At 38.5% G+C, this 19,001-nt stretch overlaps 1 protein-coding gene across 1 annotated transcript in view; it reads right to left on the bottom strand.

Annotated features, from left to right (window-relative positions):
- The window catches only part of LOC131680614 (uncharacterized), a 51,155-nt gene extending 32,915 nt beyond the window's left edge, over window positions 1-18,240 (bottom strand). The window contains exons 1-6 of the mRNA XM_058961329.1: window positions 18,047-18,240; window positions 17,246-17,910; window positions 16,807-16,954; window positions 7,392-7,463; window positions 6,183-6,482; window positions 3,891-4,208 (exon numbers count right to left, since the gene is read on the bottom strand). Coding sequence (XP_058817312.1) covers window positions 3,891-4,208; window positions 6,183-6,482; window positions 7,392-7,463; window positions 16,807-16,954; window positions 17,246-17,910; window positions 18,047-18,240 — 1,697 coding nt within the window. The remainder of the gene's footprint in view (window positions 1-3,890; window positions 4,209-6,182; window positions 6,483-7,391; window positions 7,464-16,806; window positions 16,955-17,245; window positions 17,911-18,046) is intronic.
- Window positions 18,241-19,001: the final 761 nt, after the last annotated feature.

A 19,001-nucleotide genomic window follows, 5' to 3' on the forward strand; every position in this document is an offset into this window, starting at 1 on the left:
CCAAAGTAATGGAACTGGAATATTCGATGACTCAACAGGTACATGCGGAAAACTGTAACGATGATTTTGAAATAAAGATCGTAGATGATTAATTGAAATTCGATAAAGTTTGTAATATCTTACCAGAACTTAGAGAACCAATTAACAGAATTAACAGAAGCAATAGTGATAAAAAACCCCAACATCGATGCGATTGAACAACAGATTTTATGTAAACTTTTTTCAAAAGACACATCGTTGTTTAAAGGTAATATCACTCTGTGAAAAAAAGTGAAATAAAATGCTGTTAACATAAGATTTTCCATTTTCATATATTAATGTTGTAGAATAAAATGAATTTGGATATAACGTAGATGTATTTTGACTAACAAAAGTGTTTTTAAAGATGTTAATTGTTAGTAACGTTAATTAAAATAATAAAAAATATATTAAACAACTATAATTTTTTTGTGCACTTCGGTCAAAAAAATTTAACGCATCTCAAAATATCCGGAAAAAATCACCTTCGATAATCCGTATAGAAAAGTTTGCCCTTTTGCGCTAATAGAGAGATGTGATTTTTGTTTTAGACATGCGATGCGCACTTCCCACGCGATGCGCATTCTGACGTAGCGACGTGCGACGTTGCCAATATGAACGTTCTCGCGGGCTGCATCAAGGTGGGCCGTGCGTTGAAAGAGCGCACTGTTACAAAATTCTCCATAACTCTCGATAGAAGAAAAAATAAAAAATTATCAATACAGATTTTTTAAAGGTGAAAGATTGCCGCTTAATTTGATATACGAATTTTTAGTGTGAAGAACACAAGAAAAAATGCAATTGAAAATTTTAAATAGATGCAAAGTACCGTTATTCACACAATTATAAAATAAAAACATTTTTATAAGATAGTGCAAGTATCATTCCATAAGTGTGCAAAAATACATGGAATTATCTTCAGTAGTTTTTGAGATATAAAATTGACAATTTTATGATGCAATAAAGTTTAAGGGTTAATATCTTAACGAAACAAAGGAATTTTAACGAAATATTTATAGTAAAAGCTATTCACCATAATCCCTATACAATAAAATATACCTCATGAAGATCGGTGATTTGGTGAAAAATTCGAGGATCGCTTGACATGGCTTTACTCCGACATAACATTCTGTAATCCCTCGTTGATGGATAACATGAATTAGCGAGTCAGTGAACAGTACACACAAAGCAACCACCAGGCAATCTTCTACACTATTGGTCGGCGGAATTGCACTGTAACGAGGAGAGTGAGAACTGGCGAGCGAAAGTGGAAAATAAAGGACTTTGACAAATATCTTTTTGTGGAAGCACTTCGTGCTGACAGCCTTGCTCCAATTTCGTATGCTGATGAGCTGTCGGAAACAGTAGCGAGGGCATGTAATGTAACAATGCCGAGAAGAAAGCAGCCGAGGAAGTGCCGGCCGGCGTACTGGTGGAACGACAGGCTCAGCATCCTCTGGGCTGCCTGCCCAAAAGCCAGAAGACGCGTTCAGAGAGCAAGATCTGAGGCAGTCAGAGCAAAGTGAAAGGCAACATTCCGGGCGGCTAGGGCCACTTTAAAATGCGAGATAGTGCTAAGCAACTCCACCTGCTACAAGGAGCTGTGCAAAGTAGTAGACGCTATCCCTGGAACAATGCTTACCGTGTCGTGTTGGCTAGAGTCAAGGATCCAACGACGCCAGTCTAAATGTGCGCTGACAAAATGAAGATATTCGTGGAGGGTCTTTGCCTGAAGCATGACCGAACCGCATGGCCGCCTACACCCTACGTCGATGCAGACGGTTGAAAGACTGGTTGAGTCTCCAACGACGAGTTCCTTACGGTAGTAAAAGGGCTGAAAGCGAGGAAAGTTTTCGAACCGGACGGTATCCCTAACATGGCACTGAAGACTGGCGTTTCAGGACATGTTCAGGATAATCCTACAGAAATGCCTGGACGATGGCTACTTCCCAGGGAGATGGAAGATCCAGAAGCTGGTGTTGCTGCCAAAGCCAGGAAAACCACCAGGAGATCCAGCATCGTATGGGCCTATATACCTTTTGGTAAATTTCTGGAAAAACAGACTGAAAACATGCGCTGAAGGCGATAACAGACTATTGCAGATGCAGTTCGGGCTCCGGAAAGGTCGACGGTGGATGCCATCCGCACAGTCATCGCGAGCGCTGAGAAAGCATCAAAGCAAAAGAGAAGGGGTAATCGCTACTACGCTACTGTGGCAACGATAGTCGTGAAGAACGCGTTCAACAGTGCCAGCTGGAAAGCGATCACTGTAACGCTGCACAGAATACGGATTCCGGACTATCTGAATTTCCGAAAATTATTATCATGTTTTGCCCCTTTCTGCATCGAGGTATGAAAAAGGTGATTTTTCATGATATGTCTGAAGGAGACGCATGGTAGCCTTTGATTACCCAGGGTTCGTTATATTATTTATAGATCAATAATTGAAAAAATGTGTATTCTGCTAAAAAAATTACCACATCTAATTTTTTGAAAATGAATTTTCGGATATATTTAGTGCACTTTATATTCGTAAATGTTGAATTTTCGAACCACCCTAATTGCCAAAATTTTGGAGTAATAAAAAAACAAAAAAATATCATCAAATATGAATTCAGCGTCACAAAATTATCTTAATCTAAAGCTTTCATTAAATTCGGGCTACTTTTGAGGTTTTGTCCGACTTTTGTATGGAAGGTGATCACTATGTGGCTGTTCGTATCGCGGGCGCGTACGAATCAATCTCATCAGAGTCGGCATGTGTCATTACTAGGATGATACCCATCTGTATCACTCTGGCTGTGGACGTGGAAAGCTTCCAGCGGAGGAAATACAAAGCGACTGGTTAGAGCGGACTCTTTGGCTATGCGTCAACAAGTGGGACAACGCAGAGAAAGGAAGGTGGACCACCGAATCATCCCAAATGTGTCGGTGAAGGTGCACAGGAAGCATGGCGAGGTGAACTTCTATTACACGCTGTTTTGTAAGGGGAACGGATGCTTCTGGAAGTTCACCATAACATGTGATCTTCGAATGCCCTAGGTTCGAAGAAGTTCGAAGGGGTATTATGCCTGGTGTGACAGTTGGCAATATCGTCAAAGAGATGTGCCACGGCAAGTATATCTGGGATGCTGCCAATAGAGTGGATACGAGTATACTCTCCGAGCTGCAGGAAAAGTGGCGAAGGGACTGACGAAGTAGCGCCACCGGCTAGGAAGCCGGTGTGAAACCACAAATCAAGTCTCGAGACAAATCCCACCGCCAGGGAACTCTCCGCCGCTATAGATTAAGTCCACCGCCTGTGATCAGTTTTATAGTGCGCGGCCTAGCACCAGGTTCGGGTCAGTTCGGCTAGTAGGGTAGCTCGTGAGTAGGCTAGATTCACCGCCGGGGATTAACGGGTGTTCAATAAAAAAAGAGAATTTTTTCAGCCATGAAGTTAAAGAACAAGAACAATATTTTTCAACAAATTCAGTATTTTTATTAAACCCATATTGTTTATTCTTCAAAAAAAAAATGTCAATGAATATTGGAGAAGGGGCTCTGGTTCGCCGTACGACGCAACTTAGTCGCGATCTTCCGAATACAATTCTGGATCCTGGTGGTCAACTGCTTCGTATCCTTGTCCCGCCAATTATTTGTGTACACTAGGGCACTTAGGGAGCCAAAAAATCCTCAATGGGACGGCACTGGGGCAAGTTGGTCAGGTTCCTTTCTTTCGGCACGTACGGTACCTTTTCTGCTCAAGATACCCCAGCGTCTTCTTGGTGTAATGGGAAGACGCCTTGTCCAGCCAAAAGACGTACTTCCCATCCGCATGATGCTGCTGTAAGAACGGCAGAAGAATTTTCTCAAGACACTCCTCCTGGTACACTTGTTGATTGATGGCCAGATTGCTCGGCTTGAGCCACGACTTTGAAATCCCTCTGTTCGATATGGCTATGTACAGAAATTTGTTTTCAAATTTATGCTTACACTTATATTTTACTTCTGGAGGTGTGGTCGACTTGTCGCTGGAATAGTAGCTGCCATTTCCTGGAATCTGGGTCTTCGAGAGCGGAAAGTAACTTTCGTTGTCCAGCATGAACGACGTCCCGCTGTAGTTTTTCGTCATCCACCGGCTCTGCGATTCCACGATCGCCGTGTACTCGGGGAACTGAGTCATCTTCCGACATATGATGTCCTCCATCCTGAGGGTTCGGTGGATCAAGGTATGGGAGCAGTGATATTTTCGACCGGCGTCACGAAAACTCGTTCCGTCCTTGTTGTCGAACAGCTTTTTCAACACTTCCTTCTTCTTCGTCATTATCTTTGCCGGACGGCTGCTACCGGCCTTCCGCTCCATGCTCAGAGATGCCAGGATCCAGTAAACTGTACTCACGGGCACGTTTTCGTCACGAAAGTGGTCTAGCGCAAACTTGTTTCCACGATGACCATGTGTTTTGTAAAACCATACAACAAGCTCGCGGAGTGCTTCTGTTTCGACACCATCTTCGATTGAACTGACAGCATCCAAGCGAAAAGAAACATTCCACCCATTTCTAGGGAGTCCAGAGAGCTTGGAGAGAAAAAAAAATACGCTCTTTACTTTAATTACAGAAAGGTATTGAAATCATTCTCATTTTTTATTGAACACCCGTTAGTGCGAGTAGAACGCGTCGAACAGGATCATTGGGGCACCAGTGAACCGGAAGCTACGCTCAACTCGGAACCGCTGGACAGTCCTCAGCACCTACTGGCTGGACTAGATCGAGTAGATCGGAACGAAGCGGGGAGCTAAATGACTCACGGAACCAAACATCGATAACGAGAGAAATTTTGCCGCCAGGGATCTTTCAATCGGAGTACGGTGAGTTGTCTACCGGGGACTATCCGAGTTGATCGGGATACGGCTGGGATCTGAATGACTCATGGAAATAGTATTCAAATGGCTCATGGAATCAACAGCTAAGCGCCTCATTGAAACAAGAGTTAAATGGCGTCATAATAGATGGAAACGGAAAGCAGGAGAAGTGTCGATAGTTTAATAGCTCAAAAGTCGAGCCATTTCATGGATCTAGTGAGGCTCTGAGATAGCTACGGAAAACTAGTGAGCAATACAAATAGGTGTGACAAAACCACAACGAAGTAATACCTTGATGTAGTTCCGTGGGGAAGAAGGTCGAAAAAAGAATAAGTTTTGGTGGTTAGGCACGAGAGAGAGAGTCGCGAGTCCCACAAGTCAGGTTTTTGAAGCTTTTTAAACCTTACTATAAAAATATGCAGCATGTCATAGCCTCGAAGTGGACGCTGAAACGGCTGGGCGTAATGATCGATGACCGACTTAACTTCAATCCCCATGTCGACTACGCCTGCCTGAAGGCGGCCAAAGCTATAAACGCTTTAGTCATAATTATTCCGAACAACGCCGGGCCAAGCAGTAACAAGCGGCATCTTCTGGCTAGTGTATCATCGTCGACACCGAGCTACGAAGGTCTTGACTGGGTTGCTGCGCTGAAGACACAGCGGAAAGCTGAGTACTACGTTGAGGCTCATGGTCATGTGGGTCAAGATCGCGTACAGATCCACAGAATATTTAAATAAATGACAACATATTGAAAACACAGAATATTAGATAAATAAAAACCATTCGATACTTATTAGGTTATATTTAATAGTTTTCTCTATTAGAGCTATTCTGTCAAAGAAAAGAATAGTAGTATTCGGCTCTAAAGTATTCGGCAAAAATCGATCAAATTATTTTCGTTCAAGAGGTATTCGGCCAAACGGCATTGTGCTAAACGGTAATCGGCCATTTCGTATTCGACAAAACGGTTCAAGGCCAAACGGCACTAAACCAGGCCAAACGACACTAAACGTAATTCGGCCATATAGAATTCAATCAATTGATCCATTCGGTCAGTTGACATTCGATCAGACAACACATTCGGCTACCAAGCAGACGGACCGATACCGCTATGACAACCGGCATTCAGCTAATCTACAGACTTTCGATGAGAAAATCACATTCGGCCAAACAGCATGCAGCCAAATCGCATTCGGTCAAATGACCTAACTAATCTTCAATTATAATTTGCGTTACTTTTTACGATAAATGCTTAGGGGCACGAAATCTGAAAAAAATCTATATATACAAATAACAGTCCCTCAACCAGCGCTCTCACCTGTTACCCTTTCTTCCGTGTTCTTGGTGCTTTCGATCACGCTTTCGCTCATCACCAACAACATCTAGTCCATCGTCATTCACTACGTTGGCATCGCTGTTGGAAACAGATATCTTTTTCGATTTACCTCCCTTACCACCACCATGACTGATGGTCATCTGAGGACCAAGTTCATCACGGCATCTTTTCACTGCGGATGACTTTCCTCCACCACCGTGAGACTTTTTCCTCTGTTGCTCGTTCGTCGTTTGACTGCTGGCAGTTGAATATCCGGTATCCTTGCGCGTCTTCAAAGCCGAGCTTCTCGCCGTGGTGGTTACGATGGAAGGTCACATCAGGTCACGAGAAAATTACCGTAATAAAAGCGAAACAAATAAAGGAGCATGAGTAAAAATGGCTGGAGAATATTTATCTCGCTGCTTTAATTAGCTAAGTTTCGTCCAGCTGCGGTCCAAAAGCAGACTGTGTGCAGAGGCAGAGGACGTTGAAGCCACAGAAAACAGACTTCCATGTTTGGGCAAATAAACATAAAAAACTCAAGTAAAAAATTTAACAGGTATTCGTTGAAACACTAGCGCCGCCAGGTATATCATAGGTATATCACCAACTAGAAGTATAACTATGTCGGCCATTTTGAAATATCTATGTAATCAACTATTAATTCAGTCAAACTCAGTAGCATACCTGGCAGCAGTATGCATTCCACTACCATTAAATAGACCATTAGTTTTTGCGCGGCTTAAACTCTCGAAATGGACGTCTGTTTTCTGTGTAGATATAGCTTGAATGATATAGATGTCAGAGATTTGAATAGTTAATCCTTGCAATGACAAGTTAATGCACAGTATTATTTTAAAACAACCTTGCGAAAATCAGCTCAAAATTATTGAAGCTATGAGACAATATTCACAAAATTTGAAAAAGAAAATTGAAATGCGCCTTTAAGGGTTGACAGCATTTATTTCAATCATTAATTTGTTTTGTTCTGAAAACTCTTATCATGGCTCACACTTTCAATGATTTCAAACGAAATTAAATTATAAAGGCAAGATAGCAATATATTTTTCGTACCAGAGATGGATTCTGATTGCATTGACTGCTCGATAGATGGATTTAGATTTACTGTTTGCGCAACTATCTTTTACAGGCTGTGACTACTTCATGTGGAGTGCCGGTAAACTTATTAAAAGTAAATAAATTTAATCTTACCTCGCCTTCTTACGATGCTGCTTAAGTTTCCGCATCTCGTGGATATCATCTTCGTCCAGGTCGGCCACTTTCCTGCCAGGATGGTAAATTAATTGACAATGAAAGTAACAACAAGGGGACAGTTGCTATCTAGCTAGTAGAAAGAAAGGTACTGTAACCTAAGTAATAAAATGACGGGCGGTGAGCATTAATTAGCTGGAAATCATATAATGGAGTAGGAATGCCGTAGGCTAGTTCGTGGTTGTTGAAAATTAGGTTGATTGTGATCAGGCTATTTTTAATTTGTTCAGAATAAAGAATTTCTGTTTGTCAAAATCGGGCGAATATTATGAAAAAGAACAACAGCTTTCTTTAAAAAAAAATACTTAAAACAAATTGAAATTCAATTAAACTAATGTTTCAGTATAGCATTACGGAAGAGAAGTTGTATTTCTTGCAACAATCAACGTTTCAATTGATGTCAGCAATGCTAAATTATACTTTCGTGTTTGAAGCTTTTCAAACAGGATGGGAATTTGCTTACAAAATTGTAATGAATTTAAAGTTTAACAATGACAATAATCGTTTAAATTTATTTTATTGGAATGCTCGCTCGTTAAAAACGTGCGAAGATGGATTTGTCAACCTCTTGAGGGAACATAATGTGCATATAGCCGTTGTGCCCGAAATTTTTTTAAAACCAAATATTAAATTGAAGAGTAACTCTAATTTTGTTTTTCATCGATTTGATCGAATTGTTGGATTAGACGGAGGAATTGCAATAGCGGTTAATCGCCAGTATCAAACATTGCGTCATACCGTCTCTTGCCACCAAGGGGATCAAAAGTTTGAGTATCGAAGTTGAAACCGATCTTGATATCATTGTTATTGCTGCAGAGTATTTGCCTTTTCAATGCATTGGCGAGCAAGTTAAAAGGAGACTTACAAAAACTCTTTTCGGTCGAAAATATTTATAATCGGTGATTTTAACCGTAAACACTGATCCAATGGTAAACTATTTTTTAATGATTGCTCTGCTGGTTACACTAGTTTACAGCATTTCTGAACCCAGTAAGCTGGGGGTCATTTTCAATGTAAAATTGTGTGCTGAATCCGAAAATGAAGTCCAAAAAATTGAATGAAGGGAGTGGGCGTAGCGTATTGGTAAATCGATTGCCTTGTACGCAGCGCACCTGGGTTCGAGTCCCGACCCCGCACATAGGGTTAGAAATTTTTCCTAAGAGATTTTTCTAACCCGAAGAGGCGAATGACCTTAAGGTTAAAACCTCTATAATTGAAACAAAAAAAAACAAAAAAAATTGAATGAACAGTTTTCGAGTTAGTATAAAAAATGAATTTCACCTTTAAAATAAAAAGTACATTTAGTAAAATCCATATATCTTCGGTTATGGAACATCGACGCGAAATATAATCATGTTAAATTAAAGGTGAGTGGATGTATTTTTAGTCATGTGAGCATGTTGTTTAGTGTGACTAATGGTCCTGATGTTAATTACGAGTTCGTTCACCTTTTTTCTTAATTTTTCTTCATTTTTAAAGAAATTTAAATGTTTGGTCAAAATTTTGGGCAAGGTAATACAATTATAAAATCATTTTGTAAGTGGAGCTTAAATCCTGCTAAAAACCAATGAAAATAAGCCCTTATTAGTTTAAATCGGAGCAAAATTGTGAAAGTTATACAATTAACGTCAAAATACGAACTCAAATAGATGTTCTAGTAAGGAAAATAAATTCTTAATTTTACACTACTTGACGTTTGTATTGGTATGTATTATAACGTATACATAGGGATTCGTAAAGTTTGTATTAACATTGTACAAAACATAGTTGAGCATATATAGAGTTTCAAGATATGAACTCGTGAAGATTTAGTTTGCAAAGAATTTTGTATTAGAAGAGAGTTATTTTCTGTATGACACATGTAAATATTACACGCAGTATTGCATACTAATCATTCGATGATTTAACATGGGGACGGGCATAGCGTAGTTGGTAAATTGATTGCCTTGTACGCAGCTCACCTGGGTTCGATTCCCAACCCCGCACATAGGGTTAGAGATTTTTCCAAAAGAGATTTCTCTTAACCGAAAGGAAGCCACGGTGTATTTTTTTAACAAATTTATGCAAAAAAATTCAGCATCTCTGAAACTTCAGGATATGAAAGAATGGGCTTTCCCCTTTCATTTGAAACCAACATCAAAATAATCCGTCGGGGGGTCTAGAGCAACTTTTTTTTGAAGTTTTTTTTTCGTGAAAACATTGATTTTATAATGGAACTAGTTCATATTTCAGCCCCTAGATGGTGCTTTAGAGATTCGAACAACACTAAAAGTGAGAATCTGATAGATAATTCAATTGTCTACAACTTTGTTGACAACTAAAAACCGATTTGATATTATCCGGAAAAGTTGTTTAATAATTTAACGAAGTGTAAGTCTAAGTTACTTTCACAGAAGACCTACACGCTCATTGAAAATAACTCAAAAGTGAGTGACCAGCCACTCAATTCCATAAAAAGTGCACATGGTCAAAAATTGAGTTTTCCTCACTTACTCAGTTTTGAGTTCGGGTACAAAATGTCAATTTTGAGTACTTTTTACGCAAAGACAAAATTTGAAATTTAACCGATCTGTATTTTAATAATACTAACAAACGCATTAATCTGTATATAAAATTCCACTTACCTGTATCTCTAGTTGTTAATACTATGCTTATAAATTTATTCCGAGGTCCTTTCTCCTTTTTCCTGTAAATAAGATCTCGTGCTACTCGATATGCAAAATAAGAAGGTAGGGTGATGAGCCCATTATCGCTATGTTTCTATTATCACGCTACCCATTTGAAGCCGTTGGTTAGAGCAGTGTCTGCCATCTTTGTTTAACGCATTGAGTCAAATGGTAGCGCAACAATAGGGGCACTCGATTCGTGTTTTCGTTGCGCTCAAACACGAGAATTTCACTGTTTTCAGCGCATGTATGTTATTATCTTGGTACTTAACAACGAAGCAAAGCTGTTGATGCCAATTTGTACGCATTCCATTGTTTGTAGGCCGAGTAATTAATGAATCAGTGAGGCGCTCTCCTTAGTATGGTAAAAATAGGCACTTCACCCTATGTTATTTTAAAAAAGAAACCACACTTGCGAAAACTTACCTTTTAGTTTTCCGAATGTCTCCTCGTTGATTCTTTTGCTGTTGAATCAACATTTGGAACTATTTTCAATTTTTTGTGTGCGGGCTGTTCCACTTCGTGCACCAGTAAGTTTTTTTTTCACTCAAATAGTTAATAATTTTATGGTTACTCCAGAGTTCAGTCAATTCTACTCAAATCGATACTCATTTTTTGACAGTTCGCCCCGGTTTTTGAAATTGAGTAGTGGAAACTCAAATTTTGAGTAATTTTGAATGAGCGTGTAGTGGTTTGTAAGTCAATTCACACGCACTTTTTTTATTTGCCAAATAGTTGTGTTTAGTTGACCAGTGAATTCAGCGGAATTTGAGAGCTTGGAAAGTCTCATCTTTTAGCTGAAAATTATAATTCCAGATTCCACCTGATATAGGGCACCATTAATATTTTTGGGATGAGAAGTCTCAGATAAGTGTTGACCAAACTAGTATGATATTAATATTCTTTTCCAAGATAGTGAGTGATTCCTCCCGCAGAAACAGCTGTTTCAATGATGTATGCTTTCTTTTTCATTTTTTCGATTATTCTCGGGGATGATTGATAACTATTCTTGCATGAACCTCCTACTTTGTTAGCATCTTCGTATAAAATTCACTTGTCCTGAACTTCAACCTTTATTTTTGAACAAACTCAATGAAACTTTTAACACCATTGCAATATTTCGCGGATTTCATTGCAACGTATCCGTTTTCAAAATTAACTCAATGTGACAAACAGCGAACAAAAAATTTTGAGTTTTTGGATCAAGATAATTTTTTTTTGGGATATATTCGAGGATTTCTATGTAAATAAGATTTTTCTTGTACTCAAATCATATTTTGTTTTCAAAAGTAATACATTCTACATAACCTAGGATCAATTTAGTAGCGATTTCTCGTATAATTGATAGGTAAAATTCAACTGCCACAATATACTTTGCGGAGCAAATTTGAATAAATCGTTTCACGCTAACCAGTTACAGTTACTGCTGTGGTTTGCGATCAATTAGAAACGGTGTGTCCCAACATTTCGTCTTGAACGGGAAAGATTACAAACTTGAACCAAAAGCACAAATAGATCTCTGTTTCTGGTAAACATCCTAATTTTCAGAAGGTCAATCAGAATTGTCAACGAAGAAGTTGTAATGAATCCAGTCAAATATTTTCATGCCACTAAACCCAATTATTTTTTTGGTAATGAAATAAGTGCGAGAAAATATATTTTCAAACCACTAGGCCTCGCGTGAAACTATCTTAGATATAATTTCGTTAAAATCTTAAACAACTTTTCCGGGTGATTTCAGATCAATTTTTAGTCGTCAACAAACTTGTAGACAATTAAATTTTCTATGAAATTCTCACTTTTAGTGTTGTCCGAATATCTAGAGGACCATCTAGGGACAGAAATGTGAACTAGCTCCAGTAGTAAAACCTATACCGTTGCGAAAAAAACTTCAAAAAAAAAGTTGCTCTGGACCCCCCGACGGATTATTTTGATCTTAGTTTCAAATGAAAGGGGAAAGCCCATTCTTTCATATTCCGAAGTTTCAGATATGCTGAATTTTTTTGCATAAAGTTGTTCTAATAAATACACCGTGAAGCGAATCACTCTATGGTTAAAACCTCCATAATAAAAATAAATAAAAAACGATGATTTATTCCTTCACTGCGCCTGAAATTATTATTATCAGAAGCCTGGAATCGTTTGGATAAACGAGGTCGTAGAATACTTCAGATAAAATCTCGACAAACATGTCAAATGGTTCTAAGTGCAAATGAGAGCCTCTCTTTGTTTACTTTCTCTTTCGATTATTACGGCATCATCTTAAAACTTTTCTTTTGTTTCAGGATATAAACTCTGATTTCGACTAGCTTATTCTGCTAAGAGTTGAGTAGCAAACGTTTAAACTTCCGAGTTATTAGCGAAAGAGAAAGTAAACAAAGAGAAACTGTCATTTGTACTTAGGACCATTTGACATGTTTGGCCAGAAATGTTCTCAAATTCTTCATTTTATTTTTTCAGCACAGTTCTTACAGAGCATCCCTAACATTTTATAAAATTGGGTTCAGCCAGCGAAAGAAACTCAAAAATTTCCATTCCACAAAAAATTGAATAACTTTCACAATTTTAATCCGATTTAAACTAACAAGAGCTAATTTTCATTGGTTATCAGCAGGCTATAAGTTTCACTAAAAGTATAATTTTCAGAAATGACCAAATGCTCAATTTTCATGGCCAAATGCTCATGACCATAATCATGACAAAATGCTCAATTTTCTTTCAAAATGATAAAAAATAAGAAAAAATTCAACAAACTCGTAAATAACGTCAGAACCATCAGTCGACCAAAAGACCATGCATTTACCTTTAATTCAACATATTTCATATAGATGTGCTATAACCGAAGATATATGGATATGACTAAACGTACTTTTTTCTTTAAACGTGAAATCCACTTTTTCACTCTAACTCGAAAACTGTTCTACTGTAACTTTTTGGACTTCATTTTCGGATTTAGTCGCTGCCCTAGTACGTTTGTCACTGTGCCATAATTCATCTTAGTACCTCTTTTCATCTCACCCATTTGAACACATTAGATGGAGCAGTGTCGGCTTTTCAATGTAGTGACTCAAATGGTAGGATCAGTAAGGGGCCATACACTAATTACGTAAGGACATATGGGGGGAGCGGGAGTTTCAAAATATCTTACAAATTCTTATCTGAGGGGGAGGGAGGGTTTATCCTTTCTTACGTAATATCATAAAGCAAGTTTAAAAAATTAAATCCATGAGGAAAATATTCTTTTTAAAAGGAAAGGGAACTATTTTCATTTGTACCATATAATCCTTGTATATCAATCAATTTGCTCTTGGTAATTTTTTGGCTCTTGGTTGTACATTTTTCTGTTCGGGAACTGGAGTCACAATATGCCTTACAAGTTAAGAAGTGTTGATACCCTTCGTGTTGTTAGACGCCCTTTGTTCTTTTCAAACATTCGATTCAAATCCGCAAGGTATCTGGAAAATGTTCTAACATGCGATTGTCAAAGATCTTGAATGTAGAATATTTCCAGACTGTAAACTGTATTTTAATTCAAGAAAATTCGAAGATGGCTAACTCGGAGCTATGCGTACGATAAGCGTCACAGCTGGAACTCAGAATAAATTCATGCCAGAAGAGGTTACAAACTCTAAATTCTACATCACAAGAAAATAGACTCAAAGGAAGTGGAATATAGCAAAGCAGATCATGTGTACCAAATTGGAGTTACTGAATATCTGACAACAGTTATTCTTTCTACTGGGCGAGATTAGCATGCAATTAAAATTCTGCAGATAATTACAGTTAAATTTTGTCATGAGTTTTCTTGTAATAATTCTATACATATCGTTTTCGCTATAATAAATTTGATGAATTAACAATTCGATTTTTTAATTACGATAATCATGATAAGATCTTATGTAGGGGGAGGGGGAGTTGACCAAAATCTTACGAACTCTTATGTGGGGGGAGGGGGAGGTTGAAAAGCTCTAAAAAAGCCTTACGTAATTAGTGTACGGCCCCTAAGGACGCCTTGTACTCCACTTCTCCCTTCGCTCAAACGCGAGCGTTTTCTATTTTCCATTATTAAAAATTAAAGGGTTGTGTACAGGACACGACCACGGTGACATTAAAAATATAGCTTTTTTTATCTATCACACATATCGACACACGTTCTTGTTCACTCGCCTGTTTTCATATGTTACAATTTGCTATATACCCTCCCCATTAAAACATAATTTATTGAAGGTCTTTTAACGGTAATCTATTAATTAATCAAGTATCTCACTAGGTGATTGGCATTATTTGGCTGATCCATCTAGTAAAAATAGGCTGGTCTGGTGTGATGAGGAAACCCCCGCCCGCCAACGGAAATATACAGATTCTCCATAAAATATGAAATTTCATTTTCCATTTAAATTTTCAATAATGTACTAATGAACTTAAGTATACAATCTTAAGTGTAAGTATTTCTTGATCGATTAGTGGTGGAAAAATGAAATTTTTTGATAAATTACATTGTTATGCAACGTTCGTACTACCAGTTAAAACGGGTTTTTATGCTATCTTGGTGACATTTTTCTTGTTGCTAATTATTAAAACGTGTTATAACTCTGTAGTGTAAACATTGTATTATTAAACCAATTCTGCAGCGTTTTATGTTATATAGGTATTTTATGTGGTAATAGGACTGACATAATTATATCTTCAGTACAGCGGTCTGTTTCATAATTTAAAACAGATTTATTTTAAAACTTAAATTAGTATACCCAACCGTATTTGTTGTATACCTTAAAACGCAATTAGAACTGTGTTTTAAATATATAGGGCAGGACAGATACTCTGACTGCATAGACTGGGAAAACAATTTTAAGTTCAGTAACGCTTAAGACATGGCTTGAATTTTAATCGAAAAAGAACACCCGCTTAAACTGCTGCTGGGACGGTAAGTTCTGTTTTAAAATTTTCCGTTTTGTGCAGTACGAAACAAAAGTGTTTGAAATTAGAAAACAAAAAGTTCTGCTGGGAATGTGAGTGTTTCCGATGCAATTACACTCAGATTTTTCACGCAAGGGATACAGGCCGCGTAAATTTAAAAAAAAAACGCGTTTATGAAAACCGCGTAAATTTCAAAATCCGCGTAAAAAACCTGAGTGTACTCTCCTATATAAAATACTACGCTGCTGAACAGTGCAATAACTACAGAAGCACGTTGTCAGATGCCTTACTGATAAAAAACATATAACCGAAATATGAAACATGAAAACCAATTGGCTCTTTACCCTACGCAGCTACAAAGCGCAGTAAACATGGATTAACAAGTTACAACGCACACGCATGCATAAAAATAAATATATTTTTTTCAAACGCAACACTCTTAAGCAGCACACACCGTATTGAATTAAATCCAAACCACCCCGCCCACCCACTTTGCAAATCATTCTGTGACACCATGCTGGTACCCGACAAATCCGCACACGGCCACCGCTGCCGAAAATGCATAGCGTCTACCGCTTATTGTAGTGCCCAGACGCTGCAGCCATGATCTTACCCGTTCGACATAAGAACAAAAACTGATTCAAACGGGTACGCGTCACCTCTATTTATAAACTAACCGTATATGGTTTAGTCACTTAGGTGCGAGTGTGTGCAAATGCCAACGTTACCGAAAATCGATAGCGCTTATTGCATCGCCCGGAGACGACGTTGCTCGTGTGGGATAAGAGCAACAACTGATTTAAACGGACATGCGTTGCTTCTATTTATGACTTTTCGTGTTTCATTGCGCAACTAAGCTGCCCTCTTTTGACGGCTGTGTCTGAGAAATCTGCCTCACGAATGGTATTTTCCCGTTTTTTGTGAACTTTTTAATTTTACCAATTTCCAAAAGTCTACTTTTATTGGGGAGATATTAAATTATTACCAATATTTAAGTTAGGTGTTTCTGAATCGGTTGGTGTATGAATGATTAAAATCCATCTAGTAATATCGGAGTTATAAGCGTGCAAACCTTACATAGTTTCGTTACATGGGAGATAGTTTAGATTTTAGAATGACACCTAGCCCCAGATAGTGGAGTAAGACATTTTTAATGTCAAAAATCTAGTCTAGAAAATGTAAAATTCTGCTTCTTAGGGTCGAAGCAAAGAGGTTTATGTCTATTTAAGCGCTATCCAATCATTGTAACCCGAGATATCCACAAAATAGGATGACATCATGACTTATGAGATAGATAAGGGCTCGTCTGTTATTGTAATTGAACGAACAGTTGTTCCACTCAGCAGAACTTGATGCAGACTCATTCTCATCAGTCAAAAAAGAACTTTCTTGTTTTGAACTCTGATTGCTCAACAGTAAATATTTGGAACACTCTGCAAACAAATAAATTATAACTCAACACCAATTACATCGGTATGAATGATGACAGTTTTCTCTACAAATATTTTCACAGTCCCCTTTACCCAACCATTTTCGCTGCAGAAAATTTAAAATGTTTCCAAGGGTAAAATAACTGTGACTTTTCCGGAACAGACCACGTTCAATCAATCACCTTCCATGTCGGTTTGGGTTTCAATAGCACAACCCATCTTTCACCAGATTCTCCAGTCAACATTCAGAAACAAAAGCGCTCTGGTATTGATATTTAATCATCTCATCAAACTTAATTAGACCATACGGACAGAAGAGGGACAATTTGCCCATTTAGTTACCTTCGTTTCGTCTTCTTGTGCTGCTGATGCTTCGGATGGCGCGATGAATGACTGCTGCCCATTTCTCTCCTAGCCGCCGTTTTCCGATTCTCCGAATGAACCACATACAATCGATAAAGTTGTAATAGAATTACTAATGTATTCTTACCTACGGGGATTACATGCGGGGGTGGTTAGAGGAAAACAAGAAAAGCCATCAATTTGGTTTGGGAAATGAATCGACTTTCTTATTTAGTGTGATCCCTGACATGCGTGCGAAAACTATTGGGTGAGGTATAAATTTTCATCCTACACATACAGGTGCCGAACTCATGCGAAATTATTGGATATAGCAAACATTAGGATGGTGGGCGTTTTAATATGAACATCTATCACATTAGATCACAAGGATGTTCATTTAAACTAACATTGCCTTTCGGCAACAACCCGTAGTACTTACACGTAAAAAATATGTTCATGTAGGTGATTATTTTATAGTGAATGATGATCAACAGCCGGAAGGTGAGAAAGGGTGCATCTTGGAGCAAAATGTTCAGCGCTATCCCCCAGACGTCGATGTTGCAGCATGAAAGATTACAACAGTTGGTGTCTTCTTCTCGCTGGGCGGAACTTCCACCGCCACGTGGTTTCCTAGCGCGGGTAGCCGACAGGACAATTGTGAACTGTAGCAAACTCCACGACCAAATGCTCAAAGTCAGCAACACCAGAACCGGCTCGTTAGCTATCTTACTGTCTTTAAACGAATCGAAAAATTCAATTATGTCGGCTGCGGTACCAATGTAAACTAGCAACAATTGACTCAGCTGATCCCTCGTCAGATCACCCTTCGGTAGCATCCAGCGGCCTATTATCAGCACTAGCATCAGAAACTGTTCAATCAACGTGACCCAGGTGTCGGCATTCAGATGAATCTCCGGGAGTTGAATTTTTACACCCAGCATTTTGTTCAAATCTTTCAAATCTTTGCCAACGGTGGCTGCAAAATTGATCGTTTCATTCAGCATCTGGTCCTGATAAAGTGTTCGCTTTTCAAGTTTGTCCAGCTCTAACAGCCAGATCGCCGGAACTATAGTTGACAGGTAGATGAAGACGGATGGGCAGAACCTGCGATATAAATATCAACTTTCTAAACTGCTCATTTGATGAGGTATGCACAAAGCTTTGCAAGTTGTCTATCCAGTTCTTCATCTCTTCAATGTAACAACGTGACAACTGCTTAATCGCATTTTCTTGTACCTACCAGCGCCATTCCTGATTCTTTTTAATCGCTAGCGTAAAAATGCCCTCTACAAACAGCACCCCGATCGGAGCGCAAAGACACCAGTACAGCGGATCCTTGGTATTTTGCGTCACCTGCCAAATGGCGATAAATCCGTGGGTGCTGAAAATAATTCGGGTTATGACAGCCTTTATCGTAGCCAACAGTTTGGCCATTTGGATAAAGCTGAACTTCACTAAATTTCACCGATTCGAGTTCTATTTATTAACGGAATCCACTTCGTTCCGCGGTTGAACGAGAACTAATATCCTTAAACTACCGGAATAATCGCAAAAGGTTCGGGTTGGATTAGCAAATAAAAGGCGTGAAAATCAAATCGTAATCCTATCAATGGGTCATTGTGCAACAAAAGAAGTTCGATTTCTACGGTCATGAGTTGCAGTTTTCCTTAGAACCAGCGGCAGTTTGCTAAGTAGTCTATGCGTACGATACGTACTTCACTGAACCGTTTAGTTTATATCCAGAATGATATTGCGAAAACTAGCACATTATGTGTCTGTTTTGGTGATCAATGATAAATGATTATTAAAGTTTAAATCTACTTCGTCATGAATTTTTGTAGCTAGCATATCGATTTTCGCGTTTCGGTAAACTTAGCCTCGCCATTGAAGTATTGCAAGCAAAGGTTTGACATGTTTACCCAGTTATGGGAACATAGAGTTAGTTACACGTGGATACTGTCGAGTACTTTTACTAGCAACAATCCTATTTAATTTCCGAAAAAAATTAAAAAAAATCATAGTGCAATAAATACGGCTTTTTGAATTTGATAGCAATTACTTACATGTAAAAGAATCAAAGAAGTTTCATGCTCTTATATCAGCGCCACCAGTCTAGTATGATTATATAACTTTTGAACTTTTTCAGATCCGATTCGCAGCTACTTTAAATCATGTAGGATAATTGCAGGGTCTAC

This window comes from Topomyia yanbarensis, chromosome 2, assembly GCF_030247195.1.
Source record: "Topomyia yanbarensis strain Yona2022 chromosome 2, ASM3024719v1, whole genome shotgun sequence".
In the NCBI taxonomy this organism is placed as follows: Eukaryota; Metazoa; Arthropoda; class Insecta; order Diptera; family Culicidae; genus Topomyia; species Topomyia yanbarensis.